The 18,202-nt window shown below is 43.6% G+C and overlaps 2 protein-coding genes across 2 annotated transcripts; one reads left to right on the top strand and one right to left on the bottom strand.

The window, feature by feature from the left end:
- Window positions 1-3,131: 3,131 nt before the first annotated feature.
- Window positions 3,132-11,824, top strand: LOC128302039 (homeotic protein female sterile). The gene is made up of 4 exons (XM_053038753.1): window positions 3,132-4,751; window positions 6,829-6,927; window positions 7,060-7,130; window positions 7,587-11,824. Exons 1-4 carry the CDS (start codon window positions 4,350-4,352, stop codon window positions 8,923-8,925), a joined length of 1,911 nt encoding a protein of 636 aa, XP_052894713.1. The 5' UTR covers window positions 3,132-4,349; the 3' UTR covers window positions 8,926-11,824.
- LOC128302040 (uncharacterized) lies at window positions 11,754-12,470 on the bottom strand. Its single transcript, XM_053038755.1, has one exon. The coding sequence runs from the start codon at window positions 12,439-12,441 to the stop codon at window positions 12,157-12,159; it is 285 nt and encodes a 94-aa protein (XP_052894715.1). The 5' UTR covers window positions 12,442-12,470; the 3' UTR covers window positions 11,754-12,156.
- Between the last annotated feature and the right edge of the window lie 5,732 nt (window positions 12,471-18,202).

Genomic DNA, 18,202 nt, shown 5'->3' with positions numbered 1-18,202 from the left:
CAACAGAGATCAATCAATTCGCCTCTTAAGCCATCGTTCAAGTCACTGGCATTGCCATTTCACCGTCTCGTTCGCGTGTTGGCCATCTCGTTGAAGATTTCTCGGCCTTTTTATCGAGAAAGTTCAATCGTGGTGCACAGCAGAAATGGATGACTCGGTTTACATGCAAGATAACCCCCAAATGTAAATCGGAACCAGAACGCAATTCTTCAATCAGTGCGCCTGATGGTAGGCTGACCTTGCTTGGTAAAGAAATTCCGCAGGCCTGGTTCCAATTCCGTAGAAGATCACTGCAAAAAAATGAATCAAAAATAAAGAAAGTACGTGTGTAAAGACTCGGCAACCCACTAACAAAACCTTGCCCACATTATTATGCAGCGGTTGTTAGCTTTATTTTTTCAATGCTATTCCACCCCGCTAGCAATCGTTGCAGGGGGGCCGTTGTCGAGACGTTGAGCATACGCACATTTGCTTCGGAAAACGCTTCACTTTCATCGCATCTGTCACAGCGGTTAGCTTGAAGGTGGATGATCTCTCCGACAAAAACCTCCCCTTACCACTCACCATCTTCGCCAACCGGAAATCATTTAACGCTTTCTGAAGCGGTTTCAAACACTTGTTGGCCACATGGGGAAAAACGGTGTCATGCTTTGGCATATGTAAAGAGGAAGTAAATGGGAGAAGCTTTGATGAAACACGGTCGATTCACATGCGTTGTGATGGATTGTCGCAGCTGGATGAGAGAGTATGATGGTCGATATTCTACTGTAAAGTTGTACCTAATTTCGATAGTAACTATGAGCATATCGACAAACCTTTAAAAGCAATATTTGAGCTTTCTTATTAGCAACAATCAGCAACATTGAAAGAATGAAAATTAGAATATACGCTGTTCTATATGTGTAACGGTCTAAACAGTGTGTTGGTTTGTTTTTCAAAGCCTAATAAGCGATGAAATTATTAATTATTATACAGAATTGGTATTAAATGACACACATTTTTGAGGAATGGTAAAGTGTCTGATTTTGTCTCGTACCTTGGGGCCCCGAGATTTAAAAAGCTGGTACTGACTATCCAACCTCAGGCAAATCAAGCAAAGAAAATTCAGAAATGGTATGGCTTTACCTATGAGATTTTAATGCCTTATGTTGTAGTGTCACAAGAATAGCATTAATTTCGAATGAAATCTGCTTTGCAATAGCAGGACTGTATATATTTTCTAATACTGCCTTTGAAACATGTTGTGAATAATGCCAGTCACTTGGCATAAAGCTTAAAACAATTAAATAAATACATAGAATTGCTTTGAGCACAATCACATTAGTTTTCCTCGACATAAAATTAGTTTTAGTGCTTAGGCACGGTTAATTTTTCCCGCAACGGTCATTTTGAATCTCAATCCAAAATGTTTAGCCATTGCTAGCTGATGGTTTCAAGATGACGTTCGGTGAAATCTGTTGGTTATTTTTTAAAAAGCAAAATGAGGTAGTTGTTTGAATTTTAGTTATATGTGGCATAATTTATAACAAATTTGTGTACATTTGATAAAATAGCTAAAAAAATTACACAATGTCGAGTGTTGCACGGTTTTTTTAATTGAAATAAATTTACATCGGAACTGTCATTATCGCGTGACCGGTAGCATTCCCGCCGTGCAGAGGAAAACAGAATCGAAAGAAAACACTCGTCGTGAAACAAATATCGGTAGGAAAAGTCAACTTTTATAAATGATATTCGCGTCGAGGGCAGGGCGTGCGGTGTTGTTACAAAACATTTTGTACCCTATTTCGTGAAAAGCATGTAATTCGTGCGGTAAAGTATCGCTGGAAGGGTGGTAATACTATCAACGTTCGAAGAAGAAAGCGTAGAAGAGTGTTGGTGGTAGCGTTTTGTTATTCGTGGTGTGTCCCGTCGTCGTTGTCGCTTCATTTCCCGTTCCTGCCTGTGTATGTTTGGATGCGTGTGTGTATGCGCAAATGATGTGTATTCTCTCTCCCTGCGATTTCTACGCGTGTCGTTCAATAACACATCATCAACATTTTGGTGAATAATCGCTGGTTTGCTGTACTTGGTGCACTAGTTGGGCCGTGTCCCATTCTTCCATCGCTTCGTTCATTCTGCCCTCCCCAGTCCATCGATAGCAAACAAGAAGAAACGCAAAGTGCAAAGTAGCCCGTGTCTGTCTGTTTCATCATTGTTTTTAAAAAGGTAAGACACGGGACACAGTTCCACAGGCAGTGCTGTTATTAAACCACATCAACATTGGTGCCGCAGGCAAACATAGTATAATAAGCCTACGGCATAACTCGTCGTCGCATAACTTTCTCTCCGGTATTTACCGGACATTCTTCCGTCGCTAGTGTGTGAATGTGTACACTTGCGTATATGGGTGTGCGTGCGTGTGTGTGTTTGCTAGAGGGTGTGGAAATCATCAAACGGATGCAGATTGCGTCGTTGGGATAGTACACAATCCATCATGAGAAGTTTTCTTCTGAGAAGGCATCAGCAAACGCTGCAAGAAGAATGAAACAAAAAAAAGCTCTCGGGAGTGTGTGGATGTAGTGGTGAGAAACACTACTACTACTACTACTACCAACAGGAAGAAGCATCTGTCGGGCGATACTCCTCCAGCAGACGGCCTGCTGCGTGTCTGGTTCGATTTGTTGTGTTTCTGTTTCACTCACACTGCCATCCCTCAGGAACGGAACTCGCGAGGAACGCCTGTAGAGAAGCAAGCGTATTGGAAAAATCATCCCAAACGTACAATCGGGGAGTGGGTGTGAATTTTCCTACCCAATTTCCTCCGCACAGTGGTGTTGGTTTGTTGTTTTTCCCGGTCAAACGAAGCGGGTTAGCGGCAAGACAGGCACATCATGTGAACGTGTGTGGGTGTACGGTACGGTAATGATCTCCGCACAGTAGGTGCGAGTAAACAAATGCTCCCAAAATAGTAGCAGCATAATTTTATGCGCCACGCACCCCATGGACACGCCTGCATCCCACAGCAATATACAAACAACTGATCACATGTAGGGATAGTGTTGGGCAAGAGGCACTTTTTCATTTCTTCTGTTTTCTTTTTCACCTGCAGGATCTGTCTGCGACCGAGCGGTGATTCTTCACGGAAATCATCTGTGCGTTCGGTTTGCGATCCTCATCAGACCACCATTCAGCCCGAGCGACGCACATGGGCCGTATGTGGTCTTCCATCTCTTCTTGCTGTGTAGTGTAACGGGCAGAGTATCATTTACGGAAAGACAAGCATTACACACCGCGGCCTACTAGCGTTTGCTACATCTTCCTTTCAAAAGCCGCTTGCTCGTGATCCGTGTGTGTCTGCATCGCAGCAGATGACGATGACGACGACGACGAAGACCATTATAGACTGTGTGGTTGCGCTGTGCTGTCAATGAAGAATGCAGTTTTATTGCATTACCGTCGCCGCCGTCGACCACGTCAACTATGGTTGTCTGCATTGTCGTGATTAGGAAACGCGAAGATACCGTGAAACGACGACAGAAAAAGAGCAAACGAGAAACAGGCCACAACACCACTGCGACCGCCACCATCTCGAGGCAGCGAAACCATTGTGCATAATATCTCGGTGACCGGAAATCGGATGGAAGCAGTACCGTAAGAAGCGTTACATCCTATCCACCCATTGGCTGCTGGCAAGAAGTACACATCGACAACATCAAAAACAACAAACCCCCCCCCCCCCCCACTGGCGGCGGAAAAGTTGCACGTGGTGTTGTGCTATTCGCAGTGTGCTAGTGTGCGGCTGGCCGTGGTGATGTGCTGGCTGTCTCGGCTGCTGCTGGTGCTGGTTTCGCGTACCTTTCTTCGTGGCATCCGTGCGCCGGTGCATTCTCTAGCAGGTTGATTCTTTGTTGCACGAAGGCACCTTTGTCTCCCGACGAGTGTTGTTGTTTTTTTTTATCATTTACACTTCCAAGGACTATCGTTTCCTTTTGTGTCTGCGTGGCTGAACCGGGAAAAGCACATGAAGGTTCCAATACTGCACACACTTGGCACGGTTGTGTTTGTTTTGTTGGGCGGAAGAAGTGCCAGCTACGCTTTTTAGGACGAGCCAGTGCCAGACAAGTGAACGGGGCCCAACTTATCGATAAAGCGGAATTATTCTAGTGAAGCGTCAAACGTCGAACCGACCCGTTTGGTGCGTTTTTCCCACAAACACACAATTATCGAGGGGGTGCGCAAAAATAAAAGTGGCCCCACAGCGTTAGAGAAGTTCTATGTGTGGTGCTGTACCGTGTGTGTGAATCCTTCGCTCAAGTCGTGCTAGTTTTGTGCGTGTGTGTGTGTGAATCCTTCCGGTCCAAAACACGATGAATTCCGGGTCCGATTTTGGTACCGCGATCCGGCAGAACAGTTCACCCAAGCACGACTTCCCACTGCAGAATGGACCAAGCCACCCGGTCGAGTACCAGAATTACATCGGTACAGCAGGCGGAGGAGCGGGTGCTGGTGGTGGAGGCGGTGTAGGAATGCAAAACCATCAGGCACAGCAGCAGGATTTGACGATCGATGGTATACCGAACAATTTCCCCCATCGGCGATCGCGGGCATCGCGAACGTTCAAGAATCCACCGCAGCCACACATGTGCATCAAGGAGCGAACCGTGGACGGGAAGGAGGTGTTCATCAACGTGCTCAGCTGGACGCGTATCGCCAACCCGGACAATCCGGACGCACCGATACCGCTGTACGGTGGTATGAAAGTGGGCAAGGTATGTGGAGTTTTCTGGCCCCAGCCCCAAGTGTCTGTGTAGGAAGTTTGCTTCGCGGTAAAAGCGGGTCAAAAGATATTGCTATTGATTTATGACCGTCATATTGGGTGGAGCATGATGCACACGAAACATCCGGCGAGGGACAAAGAAAGGAGAAATCACTAAAAGGCGATTTGTTTGAAGATGCCGGAAGGAAATTCGCGTACGCACTTACGGTCGGAAAAAATCGCACAAGAAAAGATTGAAATGAGTGAGGGAATAAAATTTTAGTTGAGTCGACACTATAATGAGTAGTCTGAAAAGAACCCTGTACCTTTAGCGGCAAAACAAAGAATACTTGCAATACTTGCCAGGCCATTGTGTTACAAAAATCTTCACACTACAATTGTCTTATAATATTCATTTGTTTATAAATCTGCAATCAAGACAATGTACGATCGACATCATTGATCGGTGCTCGGAAATGTTGCATTTTGCATTTGAAGGCGGGTTTTAGCTAAAAATCATCTATCTAAAACTAACTTCAATATTAAAGCTACCAAATATTTCATTGGCGACCCAATGTAAATGCTTCGACTATGTAAATAGTGGTTCTTCGAAAGTCATTAATTTTTATTTATTGTGCATTACTCACCTAGGTGTTTCATTACAGAGACCTCTCTGTCCTTTATTAAATAGTTTGGTTTGTACACTCGTGTCACACTCATCAATTTTATGAGTAAAATATGAGTAAAAGGGAAAACTCGCAACTATAGCTGGATTGCATAAAAGCAACTTACGTACAATGCGCGTTAATTACGAAATCGTTAAGAAAAGCACCGGCAAAGGAGAAAAAAGTTTAATCAAACGTACTGCTTCACACGTTGTACGCACTTCGATGATAGGAAACTTTCACAAACCCATCATTTAGCATGGGTATGGATGAATTAAGGAGAGTATGATCGCATCATTCGTCCGGCATGAGGGGAAAGAATTGAAACTTTAATTAAAGCTGGACGAGGCAACGTACAACTTAATGTTACTAAACATTCTAATCAACGGTGATGATCGAAGGAAAGTTTTACATTTTTTATTTGGTTTGTTGTTTTAATTGATCAGTTCCAGTCTGCAGCTTATTTGTGGAATGAATTTACCGGGTATAAAAGTTGGCTGATTTCCTTTTAGCTCAGTGGATTTGTTATATAAATTTCTCTATTTCGTTTTGTTTGCAGTACATAATTATGATTATTTTGTTTTTTTCGATTAAACATATTTAACAAACAAAGAAATTACCGTATATATCTCGGTCGGACGGTCCGTGCGTCATTGCATCCCCGGCCTGAAGAAAACCAGAAGCCACATGAACCAAGCCACTGAACAAATGTGCGACTGATCTAACTATTTTTTTTTATTTTTTTTGGAGAGTAAAAGCGTGTCTTGTAATTATGCTTATAAGGAAAAAGTAAGCAAAACAAACCACGGCACGTTTGCTGGTGTTACGAAGAGAGCGCAACAATTGGTTTGCCAAAGTGGAAACCGGCACAGTATGGAAAGAGAAAATGAAAAATTGAAAATTGAATAAACGCCGTGCCCCGTTGCGTGCGGGCGGTATGGAGAAATGAGGAAAATGAAATGAAATGAAAATGACACACGAACGAACAAAAAAACCGCATTGGTGGTGTGGGAGACCAGCGGGAGGTTTTATTGGCGACAAAGAAAGAAGTAAACCACTCAACAAAAGAAAGGAAAACAACACACTGTTGCTTAATGTGCGAAAGAAGAAGCATCGGGGTTGATAAAAGTGAAATTTAATGCTCTTGTAAAGTTATGATGCTTATGCTTTAGAAGTGTGCTACAAAGGCAAAGGTTTGATAGGACAGCAGGCGGAAGGACAGACAGGGCAGGTGTTACTCCCAGCAGCTCCTGGAGCGTTGGTGGTAGTGACCGACCATTACCTGCCTTCTTGCGGGAGGGAAATTCCGGGGAGACATAACCGCACAGTAATAGACATGTTCGAGCGAAGAAAGCAAGTCTTACGTTTTCTTACTTTGACGGTATGATTTTATTTTTTTCCTTCATCTTACATTTTTATTCGCAGATTCCTCCCGGTAGCCCGAAAGTGCCACCGCTAGTCTATGCAGTAATGGCGAGCCCAGAGGTACTGAAGAAGGCTGGTCGTAAATGCCCCGACACACCGGTAAATATATACATATCGCATAAAACAAACAAACGGCGCCTTTCCGTGCCGCTTTTATGTGTGTATGGCTCTCGACTCATTGTGGTGTACCTTTGCTGTACGCGTTTTTTTTTTATTTGCTATTTATTTTAGGAACGAATGAATCTGGTCGATTTGATGTGCGAGTTTGTGGAAGCCATGAATCCTTCTTTGCATCTGTCGAGGTGAGTAACTATGACGGCAATATTGCTGAACAGAGAAGCGACGTCACTGGTCGATGAAACGTATGAGCAATATTATTATTTTATGGTTTTACTTAGAGCAGGATTAGTTTTGTTTTGTAATAGAGAAGCTATAGTCAGGAAACATACAAGTATTGCAAAGGTGATTTTTGTTCTACTTATTTCAAGATATATGAGAATATATGACCCCCTTTTTAATAAATGGAACCTTCCCGACCTTCGACAAATGGAAGTTGAAAAGCGATTAAGGACTTTCTGATCTTTTATTTGGAATTCTATTACGTTAATAACGGTGGCGTCCTGACGAATCAGTTCTTTAAAGACTGTGACAATCAACCTTTTGAAAGATCAAATTCGATAGTTGTTAAATTACCTATAATTACCTTTAATTAATTTAAACTTCCGCTTGTTAATGTTTAATTGTCTGCCTTCTTTTAGAAAACCTGAAATACTCAAAGATCGTGACCTGTCCGGTGAGTTGAAAGACGTATGGAGTGCGGTACAGGCGTGTCGTGATAAGGGCCGTTCGGATAATGGTCCTCCGGAGAATCTAGTCGTCTACACCGAGTTCGGTCCGGACAGTGCACCCAGCTACGAGCAAACGATACAGCAACATCAGCAACAGCAACAGCATCAGCATCACCTGCAATATCAACAGCAATACGAGCAGCTTCCAAATTCACACGAACAGCAGGGTCGTTTTCCCTTATCGGTTGGTTCAACCGGGCAGCAGCAGCAGCAACAGCATTACCCTTATCATCATCAACAACAAAGTGCAATTAATCTCAACAACCACAGCAACTCCTCCATACTCACCAGTATTGAACAGCAGATCTCAGCGATATCCGTTACGGACGGTATTGAAGGTACGATCGGTACCAACGGCATCACACCGACCACCGCGAACGGACCGAGCAACAACGATGAGATGCTGACGAAGGAAACTGAAAGTCTGAAACTGTCTTCTAGCAATGGTAGTAGCAGCGGTACGGTTAGCAAAACCAACGGAATAACACTGCCTAACGCGGATGCTATCGCGAACACCGCACCCCCAATGACCTCGTCTTCTTCTCCAACTGTGCCACAAACGTCACCGACAAACTCTACGCCAGTGATGCCTGCCAAGGAGCCGACAAAAAGCTCTTCGGGACACAACTTTTTTCCCATGTTTCGCTCGTCGAAAAGTAGCAACAGCAGCAGTAGCAGCGCTAGTAGCATCGCTGCTAATAGTAGCAGCACTGGCGGCAACAACAGTGCCGCTAACAACGCACAGTTAAGCTCAGGTACCGGATCCGGTGGCGATAAACCTGCCGTGAATGGTGGTGGTAGTAGCGAATCGATGGCATCTTCCAACGCGTCCAGCGACAATGGAACGTCCGAACCGCCGAAGGCAACGAAAACGAGCAGTAAAAAGAGTGGACTAAACTTCTTCCGACGAAACAAATCGACCACGGATGGTGGGGGCAGTAAGAAGGAACCATCAACACCCACCAAACAATCTCCAGCGGCCGGCGTACTTCCGGCCGGTATTTCTTCAGCGACTTCCGGGCCTGCAACGCCGGCTGCCACGGGTGCAGCTTCTACCGGACCGGAGGCGAAACTGCAGACGCTCATGGACAACGATGCCATATCGCACGGAAATCATCGCGGCCATCAAAATCATCCATATCATCTGGATAGTGGTAGCAATGGGAATGGTGGGGGTGGTGGTGGTGGCGATAGTGGCAATGGTGGAGAAATACTTGAAACAAGTACGGCCACTATCGCAGCAAAGTAATGAGAGAACACCGTAGCTCACCCTCAATGGTGCGCGCACTTCGTCTTTTCGGGTGTGCCACGAGCGAGCTGGCGCTCCTTGGCATGTGATATTTTCGGCTGGGCAGGACCCTTCCTCCCTTACCTCTTCTTTTTTACCGCCCTCCGCTGGCCAATATCCTGGGTTGGTGCGTGAGAAAGTTGATTGATGGTTGATGATTTTATTGTATTATTCAGTCGATCCACATTCCTACCTTTAGTGGGAGGTGCTCTTTTCTGGGGGACATGGTTTCGACATTAGTGGATAAATCTTATTGCGGGTTGGCGTGGTGCATGTGGGAGAGTGTGTATGTAGGAATAGTGTGAGTTTGATAGAAGAAGTGTAAATAGCAGTGCCCGCATTCAGAGACTCGATTGTAAGCTGCTTGCTAAGGGAAAACATAAGGACACAAGGACAGGGTGCAGATAGAACAAATGTTTTTTAAAACTCTCCTTCTGGAAGGAACAACTCATCGGTAAAACATTGCTCACACCTTTCCATCTCAGTAGAATAGTGTTCGTTTGATTTTTGTTCTATTCTACAGAGCGTATTCGAGCGTTCGATTGAATAATGGCTACATTGTATTAGCAAATGATTAGCGCACTAGGAAATAGACTCCATCAGCTAACCGCTATTATTACATACGGTATTGTAATGAAGGTACACACCTTCACACCAATGCTACTGCCATCTGTTGTTTCCCCGCCCAAACAAAATGGCATTAATGGGAACAGTTAGATCAACAATTCGATTTTAAATGCACGGCTGGAATGAGATCAATGAATAATCATTACCTTTGTATCGTGAAACAGTTGTAAGCTATCTTTCACAGTGCTTTTGCTGTAGAGATGCTTAAGGTCATTTTAACCGATCGGATTCGAACGGGATTCGAATCCTTGGTATGAACTAAAAGAAAATAAACAGCGCTCGCTACTATTTGGTAGGAAAGCAAACAGTATTGTGCGCTAAACTGCTTTACCGTAGGCGACATAGCGTATAAAGTGGTTAGAATAGACACACTTTTGTGTGACAAACCGATCGTGGAGAAATGTAACGGTGTACTATAATGTACTACCGTTGCTGTTTTGCAACAGGACACAGTAGACGCTAGCGAACATGATTTCGAACAAACGAACAACAGTGAGAGAATTAAACGATGAACCGGTGCATAAGAGTTGTCAATTTCCCAAATGTGAAGCGAAACAGAGAGAGTGTGAAGCAAAACATAATATTCTATGATAATCGTTTTTAAAAGCAAGGATCGAGGTGAGTTTATGGAACGGGGTACAGGCGTTGCGGGCAGTAGGGAGTGTAAAGTATGTTAATTACATTGATATTAACAATGTTTGTTCTCGTTTAGGCACGCGGAAGAGTATGGGCAGGAATAGGCTAGAATATAGTGGACGGTGCACATTTTCTACTTCACCTTCATCCGACTATCTATGCGGTATTATGCTCTTTTCTATTCAGTACGGTATACATATATATACTATATAGAACCATTTTGTGACCAGATACTATTTAAGCAACGTCAAACACAGGACAGACACACTCCGCACGCACCTTGTGACACACGGGTCCGGTACTTGGTTAGGACACGCTGAAAGACATGCAAATGCTGCCATTTTGTTTAGTGAAACACGTAAGACAGAGGACAGAGTAAGATTTTTTTCTTATTTCGTTCGTTCGTTTTCCATTCTGAAGTGAGACTGGGTTGCGATGGAAAGGCAGGCGGCCGACAGGGGATCTCTTAATGCGACTAGAACTATGTAGAATGTAGAGTTACGCGATACGTTAGAGAATGCTAAAGTGTATCCCTACCGTTGCCGGCTGGTCCTGGGATGGATCGCTTAAGTACTGCGTTTAGTCGAATGATTAATGAAACGAGTTGCAATTAGACACACTCACAATGCAAATGATGAGGCAACAAAGAAAGTACTGCGTGTACTTGAAATGTACTAAGTTTTTTTTTAACCAGAAAAAAGGTATTTTAGCAAGCTTGTTGAGTGAAAGAAGCCACTTTCGAACGTGATTAATCTTATGCTTATTTTGTGTGTTTGTGTGGGTTTCTTTTGATGTTTATGCGATAGTGTTTCGGTTTAGTATAAATAAGTGATGGTTTAGCCAAGATAGGTTAGCAAACGCATCTATTCGTTCCTTCCTACTGTTAGATGTGGAGTGGCCCGTAGTGTGCTGCTCTCGTTGTGTAAGTTTTTGCTTTCACCGCTCCACCACGAAACAAATCAAAGATCTCATTTTGGCCGCGTTTGGGGTTAGCGAAAAGAGGATCGAATTTAGTTTTGCTCTCTTACTATGGTGGACGCCCTAAAGTCACTAGGTAAAGAAAAGGGAATGAAGTCTGCAGATGATAAATCAATGACCGGAATATAAAACTGCCAGTGAGAGCACACACCTTAATGAGGGATTGTACTTTTCAGTCAGACATCTTGCCTAAGTTATTACATGTGGTTTCGGATGCACTCTCGTTCATTCCTCATTAATTTACCCTCTATCCGAGCAAACGAACGGGTCGTGGCAAGTGTGGTACATCTTTCGTACAATTAACCGACAGTATAGAACACATTAGGGTAGCAGTTTTCGCTCGTTAGTGCAAACCGTAAGCGATGGTGCGCGATCGCACAGCTAGCATATGAATCCGTGATAGACAGCATCGAGACGCGCGTATTTATTTCATTTCAAAGTTCAATATGTACTGCAGCAATAGGAAGGTGTGCGTGTGCCGAGTGTATGTGAGATTTTCTTTCGTCTAATCTGCGCGCAGTGCAGTTTTAATCATAATTGTTTAGATATATATATATATATATACATATATTTTAGCGCATATCAAACGCATTAGCTAATTACAACTCCGTACACTCCAGACTGTGTTCTCGTTTTGCACGAAACAAAAAAGGAAAACAAAGGAAACATCCGCTCTCTTTTTCACACGAAAACAAAACTGCAATTATGATTTGCTAAAAGAAGAATACACCTACACCATGTGCAGCTGATCATAACTTACGATATGTATATGTGTATCGCGCACGAGTATGTTTTATGTCTAGTTTACGTACGAACATCGGCCCTGCTGGGGCGTTTAAATTATAAAGAAACAAAACAAAATCCACTGTCTCAAGTATTCACGCTGAAAAGCTTGTATTTATGTTGTTGCTCATTGACGAAGAGTCCGAAAGGTGCTGGGAGGCGTGTGTGTTAAAACGAGAATGGAACCACATTCACTCGCTCCTTCAAACGGGAAGTAACTCGATCCATTGCAGATTTGATCACCTCCGACACGAAGTCGATCGGGCTCAAGTCCGGCTTATCCTTCGCGTTGTCGTCCGTTTTCACGTCCGGCGATTCGTCTGATTCCGGCGTGCTGTCACTGGTTTCCGGTTCGGATGCTGTGGTCGTTTCTTCTTTCATTTCTGTTGGGGCGGATTTAGCACAGGCAATCGTAAGCACGCCTATCAGGAACAAGACTGCGAATAGCTTCATTATAATTACAGTAAACAGTAGTGCTGCGACTGAACAATGATCAGGCTTCGGCTTGGAAGAGACTGTTTTATAGATGCTTCACTCGGTGATTGTTGTGATATGGGGAGTGCGTAACCAACAGCGCAACTCTGTGCAAGGAGCATCTGTTCATATTGACAGTATCAAACATCAGTGTGAGATCATGGTTTATTTCTCAATGTTCTACTCTTGCGCTATAAAACGCACAAGTGGGCTAAGGTAAGCAATGATGATGATCAGTTTTCGTAATCTTTCGAAGTAGCTCTGTAATGCAGTTGTAGTTTGTTTCAAGAATCACTTAGACGTGGGAATGGTATCGTGCTATTATTTTAAAAACAATATTTTAACATTATTTTCTTTATTTTGCAGAAAGTTCGTGATGGGGTGATTCTTATTGTCAGTTGACCGAACCTTACTATTGGACGGGCCTTAATCTTACGCTAGATAAAGACAGTTTGATGGAGTGAGTAGTAATAATATAGCTAGAGACGATGTTTGACGTGATGTTCTTAATTAGTTACTGGTGATGTTCATAGTACCCGTTTGTTGAGAAGTGAAATTTGGAAACCCAGTGTTCTGAGAAATGGCCCTTAGTGTTAGTTCCACAACATACACTCTTAAGATTCAAAATTCTCCATTAATACAAGAAATCCCGGATGTACGTCGCACATTTATGAGTTCGTTAGATCTCTATAAGAACGAGAGATCTCTATCTTTAGAGATTTTATTTATATTCGAGCAGCCCGTTGATTTATTAGTAGCCGCGCCAGTCTTCACACGACAGGACCGGTACAAAATCCGATCCGGAGCAATCATCCGTGACTGACGTAGGACTGACTATCCGGCAAAGGGAAAATAAAATAAAAGAAAGCTAGCAATTGCAGGTCTAGACCTCTTGAGGTTGTTGTGCCGTTGTTGAGCAGAAGGCAGTTTACATTTGGAAATTTTGTGTGAGTAGAGAATGTGCTGAAGAATGCAGGACTTATTTGATCCAGAAAAGCTGAATTTGGTGGAGATCGGATGCATCAGTATACTTCAGTAGAGGCTAATATTAACCAACGGATGAGGAGAAGCAAAATTCTTGAGGATTAACGATATCTATTTTGTAAGAATATTCCCCAAAAAACAACTGATCTTTTTGTTTTCAGACTTCACAAAATAACCCACGGAAGAAGAGTGCTTGTACGATTATAATTTATTCATCGGGTAGAACACCAAATCATCAGATCCAGGGAAGCATTTTACTTTGTTCCCGGTTTTTCATGTCTTATCCGACATTGAACATCCAAACTCGGTTAATCGTTACTTTTTTACCTTCAGGAAATCAAACGCTCGGCGTGAAAACTCTCCACCTAATCGCGTCCCGGTGTTCCAAAACTGTCCAAACAACCCAGTAGCACCCACAGCCAACCGTCCAATGTCCGCTATCGGGGAGTATGTGTTGCGTTCGGTGGCGTTACTCCCCCGCTGGGGAGCAGCACTGACCGCCTCCATGGGCGACAACACTAATAGAAACGTGCCCACCAACAGCAAACACATTATAGTTGAAAGCTGCACTCTACCCATCCCGTGTGGCTTATTTCCTGCTAATGAATAGACGACTTATGGCTGTAGCTGGTGTGGTACACCGCGGGGTGCGTTTGTATCGCTGTAACTGCTGAGCGAGCTCCGGATGGTCGACACGTCTCCTGCTTACTGCACGGTAGGCGTCTCGTTGCAAATGACTCTGCAAATGCTTGTGGATTGCCATTCCGTTTGAATAAATAATAAATGGACTGCAAATAGTTTTCTTTCTCCCGCATTTGTATCCCATTTGTTACAGCGCGAAGTGGACTCGAATGCCAACGGATGCGGAGGAATGCGAAGGCAACGTGTTGTGGCACTCGATACGTTGCATTGCATGGTTACCGGCGATTGCACTGCTAACGGTTGACCGGGTATCGAGCGCACTTGACTCGGGCACACCCATGCGAACGATGCTGTGCTATTGGTATGTAAATTTTCCTCCTTTTCTGTGCTGTTTTCCCCGCCAAGGTCCTCGGCGAAAGGTACCGTGCGTGTTACATCCATATGTTGCGATGACGTTTGGTTGAATTAATCGGTTTTACAGCGGTTCGTGTAGAGCGTAAACTTCAGTGTCATCGTTACGGTGGGCGGTGGGGGTCGTAATGGATCGGTAGCGTTTGAAACAATTGCAGCAGGAGTAGAAAATAGCACATTTGCTGCCTTTTACCGCAACTTGCGGTGTGGTGGAATTTATGGAGCAAACTTTGAGAATTATTTCGCGTTTGCATGCATCATGTAACAAAGACGGTCAATTATGGACAGCGATAGCTATTGGGCCTTTATTGTGCTCTTGCTATAATGTACGAATGAACTACTAGCGAGCATTGATTAAAGCGACTCGAACCATCTGAGAATGATAAGACACCAAGCACCGATTGGATAGTAGCTGCACTGAGGAGGCCTCCGTACTGCCAGCATACAATTACCTTTTGTACAAGGGCGATGCGAAAATCTGCCAGATTATACGAAAACCTAAGGACCACATTCGGCTCACGCAGTTCTGCAAAAATCGGTTATCTGGTCGTCGATCAGACCTTGGAACGACAAAATTGTGATAAGGATCTCGGCGTACTTCTCGACGCGCGGCTCCCTTTCAAGGACCTCCTTGACCACGTGGTAACCAGAAGAAGTAGGGTTCTTGGATTGGCCACTCGTTCACTCGCCATTCACATTGGCTCATTCTAACGTTCCAACTCGACCCTTTGCACGCCTGGAATCCGTTCAGCGCCGCGCCACACGTTCTGAACTTGGTTTCTGGGGTAGCGGCCTCGGTTCTCGGACCAGGAGTCTGCTGCTCGGATGCCCCTTTTAGCAGAGGGTCTTAATCGCGCCAGAGTGGGTTTTATTGCTGGACTGCTAAATGGCAGATGGCCGTGCTTGGTCGATGCTACTCATCAAAGAGACGAGAGCAGCATTTGGTTCTTCCGATCCCTTCGTAAAAATCTGCTGCACCTTCAACGACGCCAGTGTCGCTTTTGAACCAGGAATTTCGGTTGCCGATTTCTGTAGCCGCGTTTACTGTCCGCTGTACGTCCCAATAATCTCAATATGCTCCCGTCCCATACTGCTATCGCGTCTTTATTTGTAACGTTTGTCAATGTTTTATCGACATTTTCAATAAACAATTAAACAATTAAACAAAAGAGGCATGATCCGCCACTGCTCTGAGGATTCATGAATCTTTTGAGAGACGATTCTTGATTTGAATGACAGCTTACTAAAGATTCTTGTTAAAGACTATTCCCAAAAGATTCAGTAAGCAAAACACTACAACCTATTGTGGAGGAAAGTTTCCGAAACAATCCAGATCACAGCCGACTGATCATCAGATCAGCCACTCCTACTGCATCGTCATCTATATATAAAATTTCGTTCGTTGTAACGCTTGCCGCGTCAGGTCCACGAAAGCGAGCGAATGACGCAGTGAGCTCTTTTGCAATTTCTGTCAAGCACTTTCAAACTCTTACTGGTACTGATATTGATAATTTGTGTAAGAGTACTGGCTGCCGACCGGTCTTTCTACAGGTTGAGACAATATCTCAATATAAAACAATGACGATCGAGGGCGAGACTATGCAAAGTATTCATAAACTAAGAACTCAAATTAGGGCACTGCGTCTATGCAAAAGTAAAAGTTTTGTCATTATGAGCAAAGCAAAATGGTCGAAAAGATTTTCCTCCGAACCCTTGAATGTACAGAAGTCTTTGGAGCTTTAAGTCAATAGAGTCCTTCAATGGAATATATGAAGATATACAATGAGCTCAATGTTGCGTATTGATATAGATTCGTTAACTCTAGTGAACATTTCTTTCAAATGACACCTGACAAACCATTCTATAAAATACTTGAGGTGATCCAGATGCAGAGCCTGAACAAAAATATCAGAGAGCTGGATTGATGACCCGTCGTACCCGTCGAAAATTTAACTGTTCTGCTGGTTGGCATGATTTTTCCAAGTCTTTTTCTTCTTTCCGTTCCATTCTCTCTTCCTGTCATCCAGCGGCGGATCAAACGGTAGGCGGAGTAGGCGAATGCCTAGGGCCTCGCAGTGTTGAGGGCCCCAACAAGTTTGTGCCGATTGTGCGATTTTTGGAAATTTTGCAGCAGAGTTAATTTATAACAAAAAATTTAATTGAAAAGGTAAACAAATGATCGAAAATATCTTCCTTGATTATACAAAACATTTGTTTCTATGGGATACATTAAATGCAGTGAAGAATATCGCCTTTGTGACTATAAAGTATAAACGAAATTGCACCAGAATTTCCGAATGTATAGTACCAGTCAAGCATGCACGGAAAAGGTACAGCAATTTTGCTCCAAACCGCCGAAAGGTATGTAATGTTTAAACACTAACTTTCCCGTTGGTCGCGAAAAATTTCTTCGAAAAATACCAGTTTTCGAATGTTTAGTACCTGTAGAGCATACCACGGAAGAGGTAGCACCTAGTACAGCAATTTTGCTCGAAAACCACCGAAAAACTGCTTCAAAAACTACCAGTTTTCGAATGTTTAGTACCAGGAGAGCATACCACGGAAGAGGTAGCACCTAGTACAGCAATTTTGTTCGAAAACCACCGAAAAACTGCTTCAAAAACTACCAATTTTCGAATGTTTAGTACCAGGAGAGCATACCACGGAAAGGGTAGCACCTAGTACAGCAATTTTGCTCGAAAACCACCGAAAAACTGCTTCAAAAACTACCAGTTTTCGACTGTTTAGTACCAGGAGAGCATACCACGAAAGAGGTAGCACCTAGTACAGCAATTTTGTTCGAAAACCACCAAAAACTGCTTCAAAAACTACCAGTTTTCGAATGTTTAGTACCAGGAGAGCATACCACGGAAGAGGTAGCACCTAGTACAGCAATTTTGCTCGAAAACCACCGAAAAACTGCTTCAAAAACTACCAGTTTTCGAATGTTTAGTACCAGGAGAGCATACCACGGAAGAGGTAGCACCTAGTACAGCAATTTTGCTCGAAAACCACCGAAAAACTGCTTCAAAAACTACCAGTTTTCGAATGTTTAGTACCAGGAGAGCATACCACGGAAGAGGTAGCACCTAGTACAGCAATTTTGCTCGAAAACCACCGAAAAACTGCTTCAAAAACTACCAGTTTTCGAATGTTTAGTACCAGGAGAGCATACCACGGAAGAGGTAGCACCTAGTACAGCAATTTTGCTCGAAAACCACCGAAAAACTGCTTCAAAAACTACCAGTTTTCGAATGTTTAGTACCAGGAGAGCATACCACGGAAGAGGTAGCACCTAGTACAGCAATTTTGCTCGAAAACCACCGAAAAACTGCTTCAAAAACTACCAGTTTTCGAATGTTTAGTACCAGGAGAGCACACCACGGAAGAGGTAGCACCTAGTACAGCAATTTTGCTCGAAAACCACCGAAAAACTGCTTCAAAAACTACCAGTTTTCGAATGTTTAGTACCAGGAGAGCATACCACGGAAGAGGTAACACCTAGTACAGCAATTTGGTTCGAAAACCACCGAAAATCTGCTTCAAAAACTACCAGTTTACGAATGTTTAGTACCAGGAGAGCATACCACGGAAGAGGTAGCACCTAGTACAGCAATTTTGCTCGAAAACCACCGAAAAACTGCTTCAAAAACTACCAGTTTTCGAATGTTTAGTACCAGGAGAGCATACCACGGAAGAGGTA

Source organism: Anopheles moucheti, chromosome 3, assembly GCF_943734755.1.
Source record: "Anopheles moucheti chromosome 3, idAnoMoucSN_F20_07, whole genome shotgun sequence".
Taxonomy (NCBI): domain Eukaryota; kingdom Metazoa; phylum Arthropoda; class Insecta; order Diptera; family Culicidae; genus Anopheles; species Anopheles moucheti.
Note: the sequence above shows the minus strand (reverse complement) of the source record. Positions and strands in the feature narration are given on the sequence as shown.

Excerpts from the sequence above, each read along its gene's own strand:
- LOC128302040 (XM_053038755.1), bottom strand. The coding sequence starts at position 12,441 with ATGAAGCTATTCGCAGTCTTGTTCCTGATAGGCGTGCTTACGATTGCC.
- LOC128302039 (XM_053038753.1), top strand. The coding sequence starts at position 4,350 with ATGAATTCCGGGTCCGATTTTGGTACCGCGATCCGGCAGAACAGTTCA. Across the intron at positions 6,928-7,059 it reads GTAAATGCCCCGACACACCG|GAACGAATGAATCTGGTCGA; the intron begins GTAAATATATAC and ends TATTTATTTTAG. Across the intron at positions 7,131-7,586 it reads CCTTCTTTGCATCTGTCGAG|AAAACCTGAAATACTCAAAG; the intron begins GTGAGTAACTAT and ends GCCTTCTTTTAG.